Source organism: Salvelinus namaycush, chromosome 3 (assembly GCF_016432855.1).
Source record: "Salvelinus namaycush isolate Seneca chromosome 3, SaNama_1.0, whole genome shotgun sequence".
Lineage (NCBI taxonomy): Eukaryota > Metazoa > Chordata > Actinopteri > Salmoniformes > Salmonidae > Salvelinus > Salvelinus namaycush.
This window is the reverse complement of record NC_052309.1, coordinates 65,040,713-65,063,756: the sequence shown is the minus strand read 5'-3', so window position 1 is coordinate 65,063,756 and position 23,044 is coordinate 65,040,713. Positions and strand designations below refer to the sequence as shown.

General features: G+C 42.0%; 1 protein-coding gene across 9 annotated transcripts; it reads left to right on the top strand.

The window, feature by feature from the left end:
- The first annotated feature begins 215 nt into the window (after positions 1–215).
- LOC120034893 (coatomer subunit zeta-1-like) lies at positions 216–10,345 on the top strand. Of its 9 annotated transcripts, none has more exons than XM_038981556.1 (10): positions 216–408; positions 1,973–2,041; positions 2,190–2,274; positions 3,119–3,210; positions 5,151–5,206; positions 5,928–6,005; positions 6,302–6,353; positions 7,291–7,329; positions 8,154–8,186; positions 9,067–9,927. In XM_038981556.1, exons 1-10 carry the CDS (start codon positions 253–255, stop codon positions 9,112–9,114), a joined length of 708 nt encoding a protein of 235 aa, XP_038837484.1. In that variant the 5' UTR covers positions 216–252; the 3' UTR covers positions 9,115–9,927. The 9 variants fall into 9 exon arrangements, 5 of the variants coding, with proteins under 5 accessions (XP_038837484.1, XP_038837521.1, XP_038837530.1 ...); XR_005474086.1 differs by lacking the exon at positions 9,067–9,927 and adding an exon at positions 9,991–10,345 and having other exon boundaries at positions 291–408; positions 6,690–7,329; XR_005474085.1 differs by having other exon boundaries at positions 291–408; positions 6,690–7,329; positions 9,067–9,119.
- The last annotated feature ends 12,699 nt before the right edge of the window (positions 10,346–23,044 follow it).

Below are 23,044 nucleotides of genomic sequence, written 5' to 3'. Positions count from 1 at the left end.
ATCACTTGTAACAAGAGTAGTTCATGTATGACATGTACTAAACACATGCGATTAAATATACTACTGATAGGATTTATATGCATAATGTCCCATAATGCACTGCTTGGTCATATGAATTAGGTGAAGTCACCAAAAACCTCATCGGTGTTAATTTTGGAGTAAAGCGTAAAAGCACCGCTATAAGAAACTGACACCATTGTGGTTCCTAGAGAACAAGGACCTAACATCATTCACGAACTAGAGGGAGCCAACATGGCCGAATGGTGGGCTTGGTTTCGCGGAGCCTCCTCCAGGCTTGCAGAAGATCCGCCCACCCATGAGTCAGAGGATTTTGCGAGGTCTTCTAGAATGACAGCTCAAACCTGTCCACGTCAACACCAGAGAACCACTATGGAGATCGCGTCTCTGGTAAGCAAGCGGTAGGGATATGGCGCTTTAAACATATTTCTAAACGAGCATTACCTTGCAAACTCATGATTAGGCCTCGTCGGCCATTGCTTGAATAGCATTCATTATAGCCCTTTGCTGCGTAAGATGTTGTATTCAGAATTTTGCAGTATGGCCAGCCTAAGAAGTGATTGTTTGTGGTCTCTGACTGGCTGGATCTAATATTTTCAGGTATGATAGCAGACATTAGGAGGTACTGTATTCTGCACGACTATCGTTGTAATCTGAATGTAGTCTATGCGCTATTTGAGTGTAGCGTACTGAAATTCCACAACCAGCAGCAACATGTGTTGCACTTTTTCCTCGTCAATGGGCAATTGCTGTTGTACAAACTCGAACAGTTGCCAAGTTATCCCAGAGAGAGGGTCATACTGTCTGAAAAGCTACCCCATGTCACATATCTGATATTATAACTCAATTTGTTATGATTTACACTTAAATTAATGTCTTGAGGTGTCGGTTATCCGTTATACTTTTACTATAACTGTGACATCACACTGCCCAAGCATTGCAGGGTGAACACTGAATATATTGTGTGCCACGTCTACGATATTTGGTTTCAACCGGAGGAGGTGCGTTGCGCAGCATTTTACGCTTACCAAAAACTTGATTCCACAGGTGGGTTTTTCAAACAAAATATGTATAGAATAATTTTACACTTTTGAGCTAAACTCTAGACAGATTATCATTGTACTAAGATAAATTAACGTTTACGCTTCGACTTTACAGTAAAAAAAAAAAAAAACGAATTTAAACTAATAATACAAGCAGCGCTGGACAAGGCCGCAATTACTTTTCGTTGATTAACACCTGCTGTACAGTACTTGACCCCAGCCTCAAAAGATCTCTCTCGTTTATATACACTTTTTTTTTTACTGATATCATTTTAACTGATGTATTGCTCTATGTAAATTGCAGTGTTTTTTGTTAGTAGGCAGTCATTATGGCTGCACAGTACAGTGTCTGGATGTGGACTTCAATAAGTTATGCACTCTTGATATTGATATTCACTGTTAATGCATAAAGTATTGTTGCACAAAGGACCATAGGACTTTGTTACCTGACACCTGCACCTCATTGAACTGTTCAAGGAATTAGTTCCACTATTGACTGTTTCTAATTGCCATAGACACCTGGATGACTGGTTTGGACTTTTCCTCCAGTTCAACTCTAAAGTCCTGAATGTGATGTTCCTGGCCCAAGTTCTGTGATACACTTAGGCTCTGAGTCTGTGGTAGTCAGTGCATAACAGAACTTTGGCCCGGTTCAACCAAGACACCGTGGGATGGAAATAACTGAAGGATCTGGGACCATCATCATATACACCTCTTCCTGATATTGTCGTTTTCCTCATGTTTTTGAATAACTTGACTGTATTATCATCACCAATATCATCTTCATCATCATGATCATCATCATCAATGCTCTAGTAATAACTGTTAGGAATGTGTTCAGTATGCCTAGGTCCTATGGAAATGCAAATTGTCCTTGATTCTGGTCAACATGTGGTCATACTGTCTTTCAGGAACCCTCACTGTACACAGTGAAAGCGGTCTTCATTCTGGATAACGATGGTAATAGACTTCTATCAAAGGTATGCTAATAACAGTTGTCCAATAGCGACCCACATTGGTTATTGTTGTGGAGTCGACATTGTGAGACCTGCCCCAAATGAGCACTTGTTGTAGATGGTGTATTAATCCTAACTAATGAATCTAATGTCTGTCTTTGTTGTGTTTTAGTACTATGACAAAGAGCTCTACCCCTCCATGAAGGAGCAGAAGAACTTTGAAAAGAACGTTTTCAACAAGACACACAAAGCTGACAGTAAGTTTTACCCCATAAAAATGTCCCTGCTCAGGAGACTATTGGAGTGGATAGTTGAGCTTGAGGCCTGATATTCTGTTCCATATTATAGTTTTAATGAACCACTAAGATTTTTTTTTTTTTTTTAAAGCTTCTAGCAATGTGGTGAGAGTTGAGAAGATGTGCACTGTCAGTGAAATCAGTATCAACAGGATCATAATGTAAATCATTGCATATATGTACCAGTCTTCTTTGGCTTCTCGTCAATAGGAAACTGTGTGTAAAGCATTATTAGGTCACGACCCGTTGTACACACACCTTCTGTGTATCCTCCACCATAGAAAACCATGAGGCAGTGTTAGCTGTATAGTATTAGCCTGTGGCTCATCCCTCATTGGTTAGTTTGTCTAAAAGTTGAGAAACCGTATTGGTTCCTCTGGGTTCTTCAGTCCTCCCAAGCTCACGTTACAGTGAACAAAAGGGGAGGGAACCAGTTCAGCGACAGACAGCTCTCACACTCTTTTGTTCCAATGAAGTTCACAGCAGTCATCTGACACCCCGGGTCCACCTGCCCCTAAGGAGGATGCCCACTCTCTATCTCGATATCCCTCCTTCCTCTCCATCCCTTCTTCCCCACACACATAGGAGATTAGCATTTTATATGACAACACTCATTTAAATTGAAAGCCTCCATTATTGGCGACATCCATGAAACCTCTCACTTGGGTATGTCTGTATATGTGAATAAGGTGTGGATGTGCTTTAACATGTCAATAAAGATCACTTGGTGCCTTAATCTCAGCGTCTCGCTCTCTCTCGCTCTGTCTCGCTCTCTATCTCTATCTCTCTCATTCTCTCTAAGCAGATGAGATTGCCTTCGTGGAGGGGATGACGATCGTGTATAAGTGCAGCATTGACCTGTTCTTCTACGTGGCGGGCAGTGCACAGGAGAATGAGGTAGGTAATGTGCTTCAGATGCAGAAGGAGTACAAGGCTAGACTGGTGCTTCAAAGACTACATTATGGCCCGGATCCTGACTTGAGATCTGCAGTCCGCATGCAACTCAAGTTTTTGCACTAATCTTGCATTGACATCAATGCATAATTCACACAAAGTCTGAGTTAAGCCGTCGCATATCAATTTAGAATTCGGATCTCAGAAAGCAACATGTCATTTGCAGTAGTGGTGCATGGGTAAACATCACTGGGGAAGCCCCCCCCCCCCCCCCCCCCCCCTATTACTACCTGTGTTGTGATAATTGCGTTGTTTCATCTTTAACCTGCTAATTAATGTCTTGCGACCGTGATATATATATATGTGTGTGTGTGTGTGTGTGTGTGTATATATACATACACATATGTGTATACATACATGCATACATACATACATACACACACACACATATGTGTGCCTGAAAGCCGAGACAACAAGAGGACTCAGTGGGAGAATAAATTCAACCACACCTTTGTTTTATCACACAACCGGAGAGCAACCTCTGTCTGGTGAAATCCACAAAGCGCTGCCTCCACTATTCCAGCACCATTTCAACTTCAACATCATCAAGTCACCCCTGATTAGTCTAATACAGTGACAACTAAAAGATACCAAAAACAATTTAGTCCAATCAACGTAAGCAATATATGAATGATGTGGCTGTCCATGGTTCGGATTTCTGTGTGAGTGTGCGTGCGCATTCGTGCGAGTAGAAAAACATGTTAACTCACCCTACTTTTAGAGAAACGCCAATGCCATCCTCCTCTCTTTCATGGTGACAAAACGGTCTATCACTCTGTATAGTACACACTTATTTTTTGTTGTCCTAGACTACCTGGCAAAAATGCTTGCTAGCTAGCCTAACTTCCTTTCATAGGCAACGTTAGCTAGTTAACATTAGCCTACTACACCTAGCTACATATTGAACTTCCATCCTCTCAGGCCAGGGGCACAATGTATTAATTAATGGTTGGATCAGAATTGCCATTATAATCATTGGCCAGTACAGATAATTAATTACAACCACAAGTCCAAATCCCTATCTCCATCCATGGCTAATTTAGGAAAGTGCCAATTTGAGCTAGCTAGCTAGGCACCGGAGGACAACAATACAATGATATGCAACAATTGAAGTTGTTTCTGTCAATGATGTATGCTCACTATGTGATTTGATAGGAGTGATGCGAATATCCAGACTGGCTTCCCTTTCTTTTTTTCTTTTTTTGGTGTTCCAGGACTATTCACAGTTGAGCTCAACGTTGATTGGCAATTTTTTCAAATACTTTTTAAATCAAGGGAGGCCAAATGCTCACTGACTTCCCTTGCATTCAATGCGACAGGTGGCAACAATGTCATACTAGTTTGGACCAGACAGCATCAGATAGATGGCCTATACGTAGAGAGACAGAGGGCTGCTGTTTGGCTCACTCGGATGCTTTCTCCGGTGAGATACATTCAGCCTCTTTTGAAAATGGAATGAAAATTATTAAACTCAGAGAGACAAAAGATATAAAAAAATATATACTCTATATATTGGTACATTTTTGGGGGAAGCCTGACTGCCCTTGGCATCCATGAATACACGCCACTGGTCATTTGTCGGCATGACGTCATCAATGGAGACCCTATATATAGAAAATGCCCATGAGAATAAATGGCTGATAATTAGATTTTCTTTAGCACTTCTTGTTGCTGTGTACATTGCTAGCGAAAGAGCAGTCCCTTTATGGCATATCAGCATTTATATACAACAAGCAGAGTGATTCAACCACACCTGACTTTTTTTGCTCTCTCTTCCCCACACCCTTTCTCTGTTTTTCTCCTGGCTTCCATCTATACCTCTCAATTATCTTGTTTTCCTTTCATCCTCCCCTCCTCCACTGCACCGCTCTCTCTTCCTATAGCTCATGCTCATGGCTGTACTGAACTGTCTGTTTGAGTCCCTCGGTCAAATCTTAAGGTAAGCGGTCAAGTGTTGTCTATGTTGAAGCAACTTCACTTTTAAAATGTGAGGAGGTCAGTCAACCATTAGAGGCTAACGATTGTGGAAACATCGAGGAGAAAAACGTAACAAAGTCAACAGCCACGCAAGAAACGATTTATTCAAAATTTTGGGGGTAAATAATTAGTGAAAACATCGCTCTTGTAAATATGGGGACAGGTCAACAAAATTAGAAAAGTTCATTTCTGATTTGAGTAACTCTGGTGTAATTGTTTCCTTCATGCGTTCAAAATATGGGGAACCGAAACAGTTGATGCCCGCAGTAAGTTAGTGATTGTTTATTTTTGGGTTAAATTATGATAGGATGACAGTGACACACCCAGAGCCCTCTCAGTGTAGTGGAACAGCTTGACAGGGGCTGGAGCCGTTACCATAGAAACCAATGCAGTAGCAATGCAGGTAGGGAGAGAGTGAATTAATCTATTTGCTCTCTGCAGTTTTTCTCCTATTTAAAAAGAAAGAAGCCAACTGTTTAGTATCATTTCAAACCTTGACAACTGGTACTACAGGAAGTTAATTTAAGTCAGTGTTTGAAATATATAGAATAGCCTAAGGTGATATGAGCAGTAGTGTTCCCTACATTTCTGGTCACAAGGCAATAATACGAGACCCAATCACAGATTGGGCTCCACGTACTAACTACAATTCAAGTCCGTCAATCAAGTTTTCTTCCTTCCAGGAAAAATGTGGAGAGAAGGTGTCTATTGGACAACATGGACGGAGTCTTCTTAGTAGTGGACGAAATTATCGACGGGGGGTAACGTATAGATTGCATTTGGATTACTGTTACATTGCTATTTGTGTTGATAATTGGATTCTTTCCCACATTTCTTGTTTTGAAATAATGTTGAATTATTTGTGTCCTTGTTTAAAATTTTACTGCCTGATTAGGAGTTAACATAATAATTTAACTGCACCCGCTATAACATCTGTTAAACTGTGTACACGACCAATAAACTTTGATTTGAGGTATCATTCATGGGATGGAGGTGGGAGTTACTGGTACAATATCTTGTGTTCTCTGAGTTACTGACCCTACCATTGTGTTACCAGGGTGATCTTGGAAAGCGACCCCCAACAGGTCATCCAGAAGGTCAATTACAGGGTAAGACATCTACAATCACTGACTGTGTCTACTGTATGGATGAATACATAGATTCTGATATGGGTACAATACTCGAAGACACAGATGACTATAGGAAATGATGATATTTTCGGACCGACTGAGGTAGGGATTGTGTTTAGTGGATTGTTGTGGAATCTGATAACCTGTATGTTTGAGGAAAATGAATTAACTTATTTGATGTCACAACACCAAATGCCAGTCTTCAGCCCCCCCCCCCCCCCCCCCTCCCCACCATCCTCTCAACACCCAAGTCCATCTTCCTCTTACATGTGTCCTCTCTCTCCCCCGACCCCACCCATCTCCTCACACTGTCAGCTGGATGGTTCAGAGCAAGCCTACGGCTTCGACCTCTTTGATTACATCGTTGGTAACATTGATGGACAGACGGACAGAAGCCAGTGTGCATAGCAACAGACTGCCCCTACAACCAGAGAGGGCGAGTGAGGGAGGGGGTGAGGGAGGGTGATCCAGTGCAGGTAACTGCATGGTGAGAGAGCATGCCACTTTAGGTTCACAACGTTGGAACAACCGTCCACTAAGTCTGTCTTGCTTGGGTTTGTCAGTGGTTAGACTGAGGTTACCCGGAGTGTTTCAAGGAGTCGGTATGGGGATCCAGGAAGTACCATAGGTGTTGGTACACTTTAAGAGCAGCAGGGCCCTTTGTAGTACTCCCTTGCACAATGCATGCCTTGTGTGAGGCAGCCATTTTGATTGGATTGCGGTGGTCATTGACATTCACCAGTGTCAGAGTGCATTTACATTAGCAACGCAAGGCATCAAATGACTGTTATAAGGGTATTATGTTATCTTAGTAGTTGCTTGGTTTATGTGCTTGACTCTTTACACACATATAGCCCCTAATGGTGTGTGTGATTGCTATGACGTCATGTCCCCTCTTTTACTGTATCTATTCCAGGCGGATGAGAACCCACTGTCAGAGCAGAGTGTGGCTCAGGTGAGGTCATACACACGCGCACACACACACAAAGCAATGTCACTGCATATATAGACTATGATTATCTTTTCCATTGATACAGCTTTAGCCATTAATTTCAGCTCACACCTGTTGACATAACCTTCTATTCTACTGTCATACACAGTACATTAATTGCATATAAACTATAACATGATTCTTATCAGGGTTGGGGTCAGTTCCATTTTTAATTTGAGTCAATTCAGGAAGTACACCAAAATTCCAATTATCTTCAATGCTTTGGAATTGGAATTTGGTGGACTTCCTGAATGGACTGGAATTGAAATGGAATTGACCCCAACCCTGATTCGTGTCTTTCCAGTTACCCATTTTCATCATTTCTATACTAAATGTTCTGTAGAATAAAGCCACAGTACACAATATATGGATAATTGTCTCCCAGTATTGTTCAATTTGAAAATGATGAAATATTACTACTCATAGTACCTGATTGTTTGAAGGTTGATTTAAAGGATAGGGTCCAGTTATATGACATGTCATCATACTACAATAGGGTTTCCATTTGACTAAAGTCACTGCATTCAGACATAGATTCATGTATTCTTTATGAGTGCCAAACACACTACATTCATACAGAATGCTTTCAATATCATTTTGCCAGCTTTGCCAGCATGTACTAACCTGCATCTGGATTTGATGCCATGCTCACACCTGCATAGTAAATTATAGAATGGGCCATATTGCATGATCAACATGACTGCTGAATTGCTCTTACCTTCATGCAATGTTCTGCCTGTTACTTCCTTTTTCCTTCTTCTCCTAACCCTCTACTTTAACCCTCACAGCACATTACGGACAAATTGGCAATGACCTCCAATGTAAGTCCTCTCACTCCTCACCCTCCAACATGGGACATTTTGAGTCTCTTGGGGTGTGTTCAGAAGACCAGAATGTTGCAGATAGATATGAAGTGTATAGAATGGACACATCATGACTGTTCTATACTGGTCATCTCTATGTGTGACTTTCAGACTGCCCTGTACTCCTGAGTCAGACCCTGCTTGCAAGGAAGGGTTCATATCCAAAGCTATTAACTATTTATCTTGTGGCAGTTTCTCTCCCTTGTTGGAACCAAACGTCAATGATGTCATGGTGCCTATACAAAAACACTAGACCTAGACAATAAACCTAAAACAATAAACGAAACAGTAAATGACTGGAGGTAGACAGTAAACACTAGACACAAGTTCATAATTTTAGCTGGGTTCCTTGCGCCCCCTGGTGCATCGTTTTATGCTATGCATCTCTGTTTCAACAGCCCAAAAAATGCAGTTTGTTTCTCTTGTGGAATTTCATTTTAGCAGGAAGAGTGACATTTATAAATCACTGAGGCACACTTGCATCAGGTCATTGCCGATGTTGAATAGTATTAAATTGTGTTTCTAAGCAAGATGAAAATACATTAAAGTCTGCTCAGAGAAGCTGACTGTCACTTTTTTGTGTCTACTACACAAAATACACTTACAACGTTTGATGTTGCACTTGCAAGTTTAAGGAGCTCATATTTCATGTAAATGATGAATGCGTGAGCAGTTCCATTCAAATTCACATTAATACAATAGTGACACCTACTGGTTGAAGTGTGTCACAATGAACAATAAATATAACACACTGCATACTATATACTATATGATCTGTGTTAATGTTGTTTTTCCACACTCAATCTGAAAAAGTGTTCTTTCTGGGTTTTTTCTCCAGATAATGCAGTCTGCCAAAGAACAAATAAAGTGGTCAATACTCAAATGATCTACACCGCCTGTCCAAAGGTCAAATGTCTAAGAGTGGAATGGACAGTACGAATTTATGTGTAAATATTAAAGGGTGTATTTAGCGTTTTATGCTTAAATAGGCTATATTTATGGTAATTAGTGGCAAATATAGGCATTTTTCATATGAAGGCAAGCTGACATTTGTATGTATTATATTGGAAATAATCTATTTAATTTATTTGATTTGCAATAAGTCGGAAGATATTATGCTAGATTATAGCATGTGATTTTGTTAATTTCCCTCAACTCACCAAAATACTCTGTTAAGAAATGTTTTAACCAAACCAAGAAAACAACTGCATTTTGTTGTAATGTGTGCAGGCCTACACAACTAGGGAAACTGTTGCTTAGGCTTCAATAATTATGAAGTTATGTTACAGAGAACTTCATATTTAAAGTTATGTTATACTACATTTTTAAAGCTTTGTAAGTTTAACAGAAAAAGGCAATAGCCTGTGTAGTGTTACAGTAGTCCTGTTTCTAGTTGAAAGTCAGGTTACCCCATGTTAATTTATGTTTTAGATTTATTTTGTGTTCATACTAAAACGAAGTTGGCGTAGGTAGGCCTATGTTTTTTCTAAAGCACTGAGAACACCATTAGGACTATAAGAATAACATATTTTGTTACTAGACTGATGGACAAATACACTTTTAATATTTCCATTTTTAACGCCAACGAAGAAGAGAGGCTAATAATTTTTCGCTTTGTTGATTTCTATTGACAGCTTTTTTTCAAATTTAGTCTGCCTGTTGTCAAGCTAATTAAAATGTATATTTTGTGTTGTCAAAATGGCTCTTGTTCCATATATATCATACCTAATTTGACACTGTTTTTTCTTGTTTCCTCGAAAAGGGTTCCTGTGAGCAGTGAAGGCTGTAGCCTAGTGTCTTTTGAAATGAATATTTTCAATGGTAATCTCAGTTGTGAATAGTCATGAGAAATGGGGTGTGGTGTCGGTTTTGATTGGACGTTAGGGTCTTACGTCAACATCCCCCGCCTTCATATCAAGAGCCAATGAAGCGTTTCAGATGTTAAATCTCAAAATGTGATTGGACGTGTCTGGTGCAGGGTGGAGCTTTCTATATTCCATATCACTCTGTGCTAAATACCGTTTTAATTGTTTCAATATTACGTGAAATTATGCATGGACAATGAAGATGTGTCTGTGGTAAATGTTATAATAAATGTAAAGAAATTGATTAGCATACACAAGTTGCTTGTAGGCCTATTTTAGATTACATTGCGATGCTTTAGATTTAGGAATTGGTAGAACTGGTACGATATTATATACTTGGAAAACATTATAGGTTTAAGAATTATTTCGATTTTGAAATGATAATGTTGAACGAGTTTGATGGCAAGAGGGCATGTAGGTCTCTTTAAAATGAATAATTGTTCAAATGTACAAGGAGCACCTGCTACTTTCATATAAGGATGGAAGAAACGGAAACGGATGAAATTCTTTATTTGGCCTACACCTCTAAAGAATCTTATTAACTCTAAATCTTTAGTTTACGGTGTTATATGCAATTTTACTGCCATTCGTGTTTAGCCTATTTTCGTTTGAATTGCATTATAATTGCATCACAATTGCATTATAATTAAAACATTTTATTATAGGCTACACACGCTACAAAACGCTTGTCAATCTGGCGTTTTTAAATGTACCTATATGGAAATAAATGTGTAATAGGAAGACAAAGGCAACATATTCACTACACAGGGTATGTAAGCTATACATTGTGTTAGGCGACAGTGGTCCATTCATTAGTTTTAACGGCAACAAAAACGAAAGAATCTTTTATTGAACGCATGAAATTGCCTGCTCATAATTATAATCGGCCTGATGATAAAACCTGTCTGCATACACTGTGCCCACCAAGGATTAGTTTCCCCAACCATGCCATTGCTGCCATCTAGTGGCCTATCACCGCCTTGCAGCATCTCATGTGGAGTAATTTCCTCTCTCCCCAATGAAAAGTCACTGATAGGGATATCGTTGACATAGTATCAGAATGAAAAACTACCATGACAATCAATATCATAAAGTCCAATCAAATATTTGAGGAATATTTCCATCTCATCATGGATTGCCTATAACTAGTGCCTTGTAGTAAGGTAGGCCTATGCTTATGGCCTATCGTGTTTTTTTTCATTACCATTAGGTTTAGTGCAATTTCCAGAAACATAGGCTACAGGTCCTTTTTCAAAACAATTTAAAGATAAAATAGAAATAGTGACACAGGGAATAACAAATAACAATAAAGAGTCAAAATCAAATGGCGATATACAGGGAGTACCAGTACTGAGCCGATGTGCAGGGGTACGAGGTCATTGAAGTAGCTACAGTGGCAAGAAAAAGTATGTGAACCCCTTGGAATTACCTGGGTTTCTGCATAAATTGGTCATAAAATGTGATCTTATCTTCATCTAAGTCACAACAATAGACAAACATAGTGTGCTTAAATTAATAACACACAAATTGTGGTATTTTTCTTGTCTATTGAATACATTTACATTACATTTTAGTCATTTAGCAGACGCTCTTATCCAGAGCGACTTACAGTAGAGTGCATACATTTTTTTATTTTTATTTATTTTTTATTTTTTTTACATTTCATTACATTTTACATACTGAGACAAGGATATCCCTACCGGCCAAACCCTCCCTAACCCGGACGACGCTATGCCAATTGTGCGTCGCCCCACGGACCTCCCGGTTGCGGCCGGCTGCGACAGAGCCTGGGCGCGAGCCCAGCCTGGGCGTGAACCCAGAGACTCTGGTGGCGCAGCTAGCACTGCGATGCAGTGCCCTAGACCACTGCGCCACCCGGGAGGCCGAATACATCATTTAAACATGGAAAAAGTATGTGAACCCCTCGGCTAAAAGCTAATCGGAGTCAGGAGTCAGCTAACCTGGAGTCCAATCAGTTGGAGACGTTGGTTAGAGCTGCCCTGCGCTATAATAAACACTCACACAATGTGAGTTTGCTGTTCACAAGAAGCATTGCCTGTTGTGAACCCTGCCTCCAACAAAAGAGCTCTCAGAAGACCTACGATTAAGAATTGCTGACTTGCATAAAGCTGGAAAGGGTTACAAAAGTATCTCTAAAAGCCTTGATGTTCATCGGTTCACGGTAAGACAAATTGTTTATACATGGAGAAAGTTCAGCACTGTTGCTACTCCCCCTAGGAGTGGCCGTCCTGCAAAGGTGACTGCAAGAGCACAGCGCAGAATGCTCAATGAGGTTAAGAAGAATCCTAGAGTGTCTGCTAAAGACTTACGGAAATCTCTGGAACATGCTAACATCTCTGTTGATGAGTCTACGATACGTAAAACGCTAAACAAGAATGGTGTTCGTGGGAGGACACCACGGAAGAAGCCACTGCTGTCCATAAAAAACAAAAGTTTTGTTTTGTCTGAAGTTCGCAAAAGAGCACCTGGATGTTCCAGTAGCAAAATATTCTGTGGACAGATGAAACTAAAGTTGAGTTGTTTGGAAGGAACACATAACACTATGTGTGGAGAAAAAAAGGGACAGCACACCAACATCAAAACCTCATCCCAACTGAAAAGTATGGTGGAGGGAGCGTCATGGATTGGGGCTGCTTTGCTGCCTCAGGGCCTGGACAGCTTGCTATCATCAACAGAAAAATGAATTCCTAAGTTTAGCCTTACATTCTCCTGCAAAATGATCAGTACACAGTGATGTACTGATCCGAACTCACCATCCTTTGTAAGCGCCTTGCAGTTGGGTGCTTTGCAGTTGCCGTACCAAGCGGTGATGCAGCCAGTCAAAACTCAATGGTGCAGCTGTAGAACTTTTTGAGGATCTGAGGGCCCATGCTAAATCTTTTCGTAGGCGGAAGAGGCGCTGTCGTGCACTCTTCACAACTGTGTGGGTGTTTTGTGGAGCATATTAATTCCTTAGTGATGTGGACACCGAGGAACTTGAAGCTCTGCCTCATCGTTGTCGGTGATCAGTCCTACCACTGTCGTGTCGACAGCAAACTTGATGATGGTGTTGGAGTCGTGCTCGGCCATGGTGTCATGGCTGAACAGGTAGTACAGGAGGGGACTAAGCAGCGCTCACCCCTGAGGGGCCCCGTGTTGATGGTCAGCGTGGCGGATGTGTTGTTGCCTACCCTCACCGCTTGGTGGCGATCCGTCAGGAAGTTCACGATCCTGTTGTAGCAGTCCCAGAGTCCTGAGCTTGGTGATGAGCTTTGAGGGGACTAACCTGCCTAAAAGACTATCATCCCGTAGCACTCACATTTATAGCCATGACATTTCTTTGAAAGGCTGGTCACCTGTGGGGGTGGTATGCGAATTGGAGTGGGTCCAGGGTGATGTGAGCCATGACTAGCCTTCAAAGAATTTCATGGCTATAGATGTGAGTGCTACTGGGCGGGAGTCATTTAGGCAGGTTAGCTTGGCATTCCTGGGCACGGGGACTATGGTGGTCTGCTTGAAACAAGTTGATATTACAGACCAGGGCTGGGATAGATTGAAAATGTCAATGAAGACACTTGCCAGCTGGTCAGCGCATGCTCTAAGTACACGTCCTGGTATTCTGTCTAGCTCTGCGGCCTTGCTAGGAAGCTTGCGGCTGGGTATCCCTTTGTAATCTGTGATAGTTTGCAAGCCCTATCCGTCAGAGCAGGCATAGTAGGATTTGATCTTAACCCTGTATTGACGCTTTGCCTGTTTGATCGCTCGTCGGAGGTCGTAGCTGGATTTCTTATAAGCGTCCGGAATAGTGTCCCACTCCTTGAAAGCGGCACCTCTGTCCTTTAGCTCAGTGTGGATGTTGCCTGTAATCCATAGCTTCTGGTTGGTATTTTCGTATGGTCATGTTGTCGATGCACTAATGGAACCGGTGACTGATGTGGTAAACTCCTCAATGTTATCAGATGAATTCCGGAATATATACCAGTCTGTGGCATTACATGGCATTAATTGGTTAATTACATGGGATGATACATTTCCTGAGCGAAAGGGTCCGTCATAACATCTATCTCTCATGTCCTTCGCTGCATTCAGCACAATCTATCGTCATCAACGCACCAGTTGACTGTGAGCCCGCGACGCACGTGTGCCACATCCTCAGGAAACTCGCAACATCCATTATGGCCTTTTAGAAGCGAGGCGTGAGTGTTTTTAATAGATATCAGATACATCTCCATCTGTCACAGCGAACTCAAAAGCAACCCAGCTGGCCTTTTTATGAGATCATTTTTTAAAGCCTACTAACATCTGTTTACCGGACGTTTTCTCAAATGTGTTCACGTTCCGCCACTGTCTGAACTGTATGGGCAATAAAACACACACAAACACGTGGTTCCGTCATCTCATATCAGACAGAGGCAGAAGAGAATGCTGAAAGGTCAGCGATAGTTCAACTTCACGAGAGGAAGAATAAAATAACAACAACTGTAGGCTAGCAATAGCCCCATAATTAAATTAAAACAAACACTTTAATACACATCAGATATTAATTGTTTTTTTTATGGATTGATAGACCGATAGGCCTTGGCCTATCATATAGGCTTACCAAGTAAAATTATGAATTCATATTGGTTTCAGCCACAGAGCTAATCAGAGAAAAGTAAAATAATAAAACATGTAAAAATGTATAGATATATATACAGTAAATATAGAGAGAGAGCCAACTTTATTTGAGAACCACAAACCCACAACGCCACCCTTTGCCATAAATACCTAAAAAAGACAACAGCTTATTTAGGTTGTATGATCTTTAAGCAGCTTGAGTTCAGAGAAGTGGCCATATCATCAGTCAAGATGTGCCCTCAAAAAGCTGCCAGTGACTGGTGAGAGAAAGAATGAGGTGGGGGGAAGATGGAGAGAGTGAGGAGGGCTCTCTGGCAACACAACCTCCCTAGCCCCCATCCCAGTGACTCCCACTGACAACGCCTAAGTGGGAGTGGGAGTTTGACAAGGGGGTTTCACACAGGGATAGGCTACAATATGAGAGAGAGTGAGTGAGAAAGAAAAATACAGAGAAATGGAATGAGTGAAAGAGAGAAAATACACAGGGAGTGAAATTGAGAGGGAGTGAGAGAGGAAAGCAGTGATGGGAGAGAGAAACTATGGACAATAGACATGCACACACACACACACACACACACTGGCTCTGCAGCCCCGGGGTCTGGCCTCCATCAAAGCAGGTGTGACGTAGAGGTGGGAAGCGCACACTTACACACATTCAGCCCCCTTTGTGAGAGAGAGCCAAGTCAAATAGGGTGAATTATGTTACACAGATCTGACAGAGTGACAGGGGGTGATTTGTACAAGCCAGGCAGAGGCAGTGCATGGCCATGATGGGGCCATGGTGCTCTGGGTAATGGGAGGGGTTCAGGAGTGGAATGGGGATTTGGGGCTGGGATTCCTAAGATACGTGGACCGCAGTCGGGCCGTTGGGTCAGATTCTCCCAAAGCTGGGTCATAGGATTATCTAGGGAGCACTTAGCTAAGACAACACTGGACAATGTTACAGACAGACATAGAATGTGGTTATGTCATTCTGTAAATCCTGCCCTTGTCCACTCAATGTATTTTCCGTCTGTTGTGTTGTGTAATGTTACTAATGTGTTATTAACGTTTTTAATGTTCCTAATGTAGGCTACTTAAGTAGTTGGTATTGACAAAATCTAATTCAGAAAGGACACCCACATAAATAGGTGTGTATATTATTTCTTTCTGCCTTTCTGTTCCCCTAAAAATAGGCCTACATCCCAATACTCAAGTAATCTAGTTAGATCAACTCCATGCCTGGCTCCACCAATACGCCTATAACATCCGCCTCAAGGTTTGTTCTGCTCAGTTTAATTTAGTTCCATAAGATGATCCAGCTGGCTCCCAACTGTCTATGTGACAGATGCAGCCCAGGTCCTATATATATATATATATATATATATATATATATAGCCACGAAGTGCAAAGGCTGACTCTTATTGGTTGGAATGTATTACCATATCCTTTGCTGATTGGTGTGTGACCTGACATTGACAAATTGGTCTACAGCTGATTGGATATTCCAGTGATGATGTAAAAGTGGGCTGAGCTGGATGGAGACAGGGAAGGGTGGGGTGGAATAGGGGGTACACTGTCAATCATCAACTGTGGTCAAAGACGTGCTTTTTTTGTTTTCTTTAAATAAGACTGTGGGATTACATATAGGTTGTGTCTGTAGTCTAACGTCTTGTTAATGAAGAATAAAAATGTAAAGTGCTTTACTGCTAAACTAGCCTATGATAATTAAAACATCTTATGCAATTACAATTTAAATAAGATCGTAACATTTTCATGAACTACACTGTATTTTCTAGGCTATAACTGTCAAATGCCTCTGCCTTATTGTTGTACACTTTAATGTGAGCCCTTCCACCCTGTGGGTCTATTATTGACGGTCTGTGGAGTATAGACCATAATAATTTTTGCAACTATAATTTGACTGATAGTAGTCCCTATATCTATTATGTTTTAATGAGTGCATTGGTTTTAATTGAACAATCAATAACCCCCTTCCCAATCTAATTATCTTGCAAAGATTGAATTCGTTGAATATGAAAGTTTAATTTCATATTCTCACCTGCACTATGGAAGCACAATATGTCCTAAAATGTGCACATTTTTTACTCTCCAATATTTTTCCATTGCCAAATGCTTTAGTCTGTGAAATGTCATATTTAATGTCATCTTGAAATGTAATTACATTTATATGAAGTTCCAGCTGGACATATAAAATTAATTATCACATCCACACCGGGTTGCGAACGACGCCATAAAGAATACGGACAGCCAGTATTCGAAGCCAGTCATTCTCTGTGCCCCGCGCGCCCTGGCCCGTGGAAACAGTCGGGTCTGTTTCAACAGAACACCAGTCCTGTCTCCTGCATCTTGTCAAAAGTCGAGCCAGGCTGCCAAACTCTCGTCTCTCAATCAGCGACGGGAGGACCACATGCTCATTGGGGCCGTTTTTTACCCTAGCGTGCCACATGCTCCATTTCAAATAAACAGCCCTGTTTGGCGCACCAAAGCCAGCCATCTGCCCAAACAGAGCGCGCGGGATATAAATGATGGCCCATTCTTAAACAAATAAACTAGCACACAATCTCAGACCGCGGACGCACACAATCTTCGTAAAATGGAGCCGAATTAGAAAAAAGAAAACGATTTGTCGTCTTGAAAGGTAAACAAGGCGACAGGTTTCTGAAAATATGAGGTGACAGGCGGGGCTGAGAGGTTTCACAGAAAATATAATAAACAGGAAGTCAATCAAGCCAAAGTAAATTCGAGCCTTATGTTGTAAATTAAAGGCTAAAGTAGGCTAACCTAGACTACCTTGTTTTGAAAATGGGATTCTCAATGTCATATAAGGCCGAAGCTTGTAGGCTATTTCCCCAATATTGGACCTGGCCACTCGGTCTCCAAAACGCCACACGCTGTCACTAAAAGGCCCAGAGCGTCCAAGTCCAATAATATATATATATATATATATATATATATATATATATATATATATATATATATATAACATAGCATATAGCCCTGCTTTAGGGCTATACCCTACACATAAACTTTGAATTCCGTTTCAAATTCATTCAAATTATGTAATGTATATGGTAAGCTATTTGAAAAATAAACATGTAGGCATTAGTTACATTTGATAATCTATTGAAATGAAAAAGGGCCTATATTTCCCCAAATCTGGACATTGTAATTGTTTTGCCTACCAAATGTTTATATGTTTTTAATAGTTCACATCAAGGTCCATTTCATGCAAAATATTGAGGGCCAATTATGGAGTTTTTATTCCTTCAATGCATACACTCTAACGCACATGATTGAAAAAATGAATTTGGTACGCTATGATTTGTTTGTTTATAACTAAGTAACCCTTAATCAATTAGTAATATGTATTAAACTTACATATTTAAAGGCTTATTCATAATTATTCGATTTTGGGGAACAATAATCATTTGTAGTATCTCATAGAAACAACAGCTGTTTTCCCTATACACTGAGTATACCAAACATTAAGAACACCTGCTCTTTCCATGACAGGCCACTCAATATTTAGATGTTCCTAATATTTGTATACTCAGTGTATAGATAGGCTACGTAAACATGATGGGCATGCAAGTGGTACCTCCTTTTGACCAGTAGATGGCAGAAGAGTACAATGGTCTTCAGAAAAGCAAAAGCACACTATAATCACTCCTCAGTCTCGCCGGCACATCTCTCGCTCAATCTGTACGTAAAATGAAACTGGTGACGTGTGTTACATAAAAACGACACCAAAAGCAACCAACGTGGGCTCATATTTTTATCATGATATATAATGATGGTATCCACCTTGACTGAGTGCATATTTAGAGCTTCTTTCTTACATACATTGGCTTACATTCAGTTCAAAGTATGAACCCAGACATATCAAACTTGTTTTCAATAGCAAATGTGGTCACTGCCGTTCCAGAAGAATCTTCCCAAAAACAAAGATATTTACTTCAAACGTGAGACAGTTTGAAGACAAAGGAGGAGGATTAAAACATAAACAGTTACACAGTGTGGGAAACACAAGGTAATCATACAAGGTAAACATACATGGTAAAAGTTTACAGAGCTGTAGTGTATTTATGTGTTCTTTCCAGTACAATTACAAACCATTGCTTTACAATGCATATCAAACCATTGCCAGAGTATTATGAAAATGTCATGGTGTGAGTTTTGTAAACAAGAACTCTCTCACCCCCATCCTGTACATGATAAAGTCAATAGGAAGGCATATGTGGAATGCAGCGTTCTTAAAACGTTGCCATGACGTTACTTTGGGGTTTGACACCCATGGGTCTAGTCTGATCGGGTCAGATGGGGACCAAAGCTTATTCAACTTTCAAACGCTGCCGCCGTCAAATGCTTTCAATGGCCGTCACATGCCTTCAACTGCTGTTATTTAGCTGGACCAAATAGTGGTGGTGACTGGGAAGTGAAGGCTTCTCGCTTGGCTGTGGCTGGCTATGATTGACAGAGCATGGCAGTTAGGCTGGTTGTGTGGGAGACTGATGTAGCCTCAGTACCCCGTCACTGGACAGATTTACAAAGGCCGACAGAGTCAACAAAGGCTTGTCAGAATGCTCACACAGGCACAAACAAACACATTTCTCTGTCTTTGTCTGTCTGTCTGTCTGTCTGTCTGTCTGTCTGTCTGTCTGTCTGTCTGTCTGTCTGTCTCTCTGTCTCTCTGAGAAATTGGTGGAGGGCTGTCAGAGTGTTGTGATGTCTGACGATGGGTGTGACTATCACACACACATGTAATTGGTGGCAGCAAGAGAGAGGGCGGGGGGGGGGGGGGGGGGGGGGGGGTGTTAGCGCCAGAGAAAAAAGGCTTGAGAGGGAAAGCAAAAGTGATAGAGAGAAAGGTTTTACACAGCGTCCAGGTTACACACCTGCTGAATGAAGATGTCCCCATTCAGAGGGTACAGTAGTTCAAGCTGTTACCTACCTTTGGAGATTGTTGCAGGGCCACATAGAGACCCATGATCCCCCTTGGGAGTATAGTGAACTTGGAGTAAGATTAACCACCGGTCTGGAGAAGCATACATATACAGCATGACACTGTTATCAAATGTTTGATTAGTCCTGCAAAATGGTCTCTCTGTAAGTGTTTGAGAAGAGTTCACAGCAGACACTGTGGCAATTACAGGACATCACACTACATTCAGACACTCAGAGATTCTTAGATATTTCTTTGCATTCCGTGGACAACAGTACCAGATATAGATAACATCAAATAACATGTTTCGCTAAAGCACGTAAGATACCTCAGCTTTGCCTGGAGGTGTGCGGTAATGCTCAATGTAAAAAATGGATGACACACTTTCAACTATGTGTGCTTTGTCTATTTCTGCTAACTGGTGATTCAGCTGACTCGCTCTGGATGGAACTGCTCTATTCTTCTAGGAAATCAGATGCCATGAGTGGCTAGCGGGTACCAGGAATCATCCACCACAGATAGTAAAGTTCTCCCCGCTCTGAGGCTTTGATGAGTTTTTCTTCGAGTTCGAGTTTTACTTTCTTTGTCTCCCTTTTCTTGTAACTAACTGCATCTAAACTGTTCAATGAAATGTAAAAAAAAGAAAGAAAAAAAAGAAAGACCGCTTGATATGGTAGCATAAGGATCTGAAAATCACTTGAAGAACAAGAGATTAAGTACTAAAGATTTCAATTTGCTCACATGCTGCACCAATGGGGAACAAAGACCCCTTTTGTGTTACATATAGAGGTACAAGCTCAGCAAAAGATTCCCTCCAGGTGTGATGTGACCGAACGCAGCCTGCCTCCCAAGTCCCCTTGAGGCCATGCCAACACTGGAAAGCTGGAGACCAAAATGGAACAACGACTAACCAATGTTGCTCCCTGAAAATAAAGAGGAAGACCTCAGATGTGACTGAAGGTAGAAGAAAGGTAATGCCAATACACTGGTGGATAAAAAAAGACGGGCAAGTGACTGGGTGCTCCTCAATAATGTCAATCTGTCACGCTCAATGGATCACTTAGTAAGGCACATAATCATATGAAGGGGGCGAGACCTGCCGTGACACTAAATCAATCCGCCAACCACGCTTCATCCCGGGGCCTCTGTCTCTTAGGCGCTGAATTATGACACGCTAGGCAGCCCGCAAAGGTGTCCGCCATGTTGCCCACTCCGATGGCCTCCTCTCCTTCCCCTGTGCAAACTCCTACTTTTAAGGATCCGATAAATTCCGCCACCCCCTAGGGGTTTTGACAAGGCACGGTCTAGCGTGGTGTTTATGGTCGAGGGGACCGTGGTCGGTGATTAAGGCTGACCGGAGGATGGACGGGGATCAATGGAAGAGCGTCGGAGTGGCAGAGGACGGTCCAGTGTTTAATGGTCGTTGGGGGAGGGGGGGGGGGGGGGGGGATTCTAATTGAACTAATTGCAGGGCAGGCTCCTGTTATGATATTAGAATGGATTTAATGTGCAAGACGTTACGGGGTAGAGGGATGAGGATCAATGAGCAGGGCGGGATGGGACAGCAGGCCCTGGAGTGCAGGTTGATGTATTGAGATCTCTGAGGAGAACCATGGAGGAAAGCACAGGCAGGCAGTTACATGAAGGAGTGTGTGAGGCTGAGTGAGAGTCGAGGATGTATTCATGCCCGAAGGAAGAGCAAAATCCTGACTTATGTCAGACGTGCTCGTAATAGTAAATGCACGTAAGGAAGCGACTGACTTGATTGTCACGGCGTAGCCCGAACTGTCAAGGGAATCTTCTATTGGCATCGATGCATAATATGTAGCCTATGCTGATGTCAGTGGAAGATTTGATTGAAAGCTTTGACTTACTGGCACATCTCAAGTCAATGGACCTCCGAGAGTGTAGTGCCTAATTCTAAGTACAAGCAGGCATTAGTATCAGTGTGTGAGGCCATACTGGCGGAGGGCTGAGAGAGATTTATGATGGAAATTATGCTAATTGCACCCAGCAGTGTGAGGCTGGAGCTCTAGTCTTCTCTTACCCCCCACGTCAGCTCTCCACGTATGAAACAATTACGCACGGTAAAGGATCCAACCTCCACGGGTTGGAACGCTCGTTTACGTCATACAGGAATAAAAATACACCTCTACGACTGACACAGGTCACACATCCCACCGTGGGTCTTTCTTCTCTCTTGACGCAGAGCCGTGTTTCTGCTAATCAGGACCCCGCGTGCGCTTACAATAAATCTCAGGGTCTTGACGGGCCTTGCAAATAAAGCAAACAGCCCCCATGGTTCTGTCGTGATGTTTGATTTCCATCCGCCCACTGGAAAGTAGGCCCAGCCATCTATCACCCGCTGGATCTGCCGTCCTCTCAATCTCTCGGCACTCACCAGAAACGAGACCCAGCCTGATTGGGCTTAATGTCAAACACATGGTCCTGATCGGCCGGCGCAACTTTCCCACCAGAGCTCCAGAAGAGACGCCCTCTCTGATCAAGAGAGGAACCAACCGAAAGCCAGGCGTCGTAGACCACCGCTCTGGCAAGCGGCAAACAAAACAGGATTTTCTCAGGGATTTTGACGTGTGGTTTGGTTGGGGCTAAGGGATTTTTTTTTCGCTTTTGCATTTTGGTTAGCAATGGTGGTGGGGTGGTTTCCGATGAATAGGAAAATCATTTATGTTTGGATGGATGGTGTTTGAAGGTATTGGTGTGTGTGTGTCTATTGTCTATAGTCCTGACTAAGGGTTCTTGATTGAACCTCCCACCCCCCCCCCCCCCTCTTTCTCTCTCTCTCTCGCTCTCTCTCTCTCTCCCATTCATTCATTCACAGTGCGGAAGGCCTTTGGTGGGCTGTAGAAGCCTTTTAACCTGGAAGTGCTCTGATTGGACCAGGGGTCAGTCTTTAGGCCTCTAAAGCCGCTCTGCCCCATCCGTCACTGTCACACCACTATTAGTGCTATTATCATCAAAGTAACACTGTGAATTATAGCACATGCAAAAAGCCCGCTGTCCGGACTCGGTGAAACTCCCATCGGTGACATCACTGAGGAGAGAGGAAAAAAGGACTCTAAGATGCTTACACAGAGGCTAAAATGGCTGACACCGAGGCTAAGATGGCTGACATAAAACGTGACAGACTGGCTGACAGGGTTTTGGCTGGGTGAATGGCATCTGGACAACTAAAGCACCCAAAACTATACTACTAGTCAGACACCTGAAGACACAATGGCTAACTTCTCTAAGACATTTGTAGTAATGTACTGTATCTGGCACGTTTGGGGTCAATCCAGTCTCAGTATCAATCAATTCAGCAGATGAATTTAAATTCTCTTCAGATTTATACCAAGGCTATACATTGCCATATTGTATTTTTATAT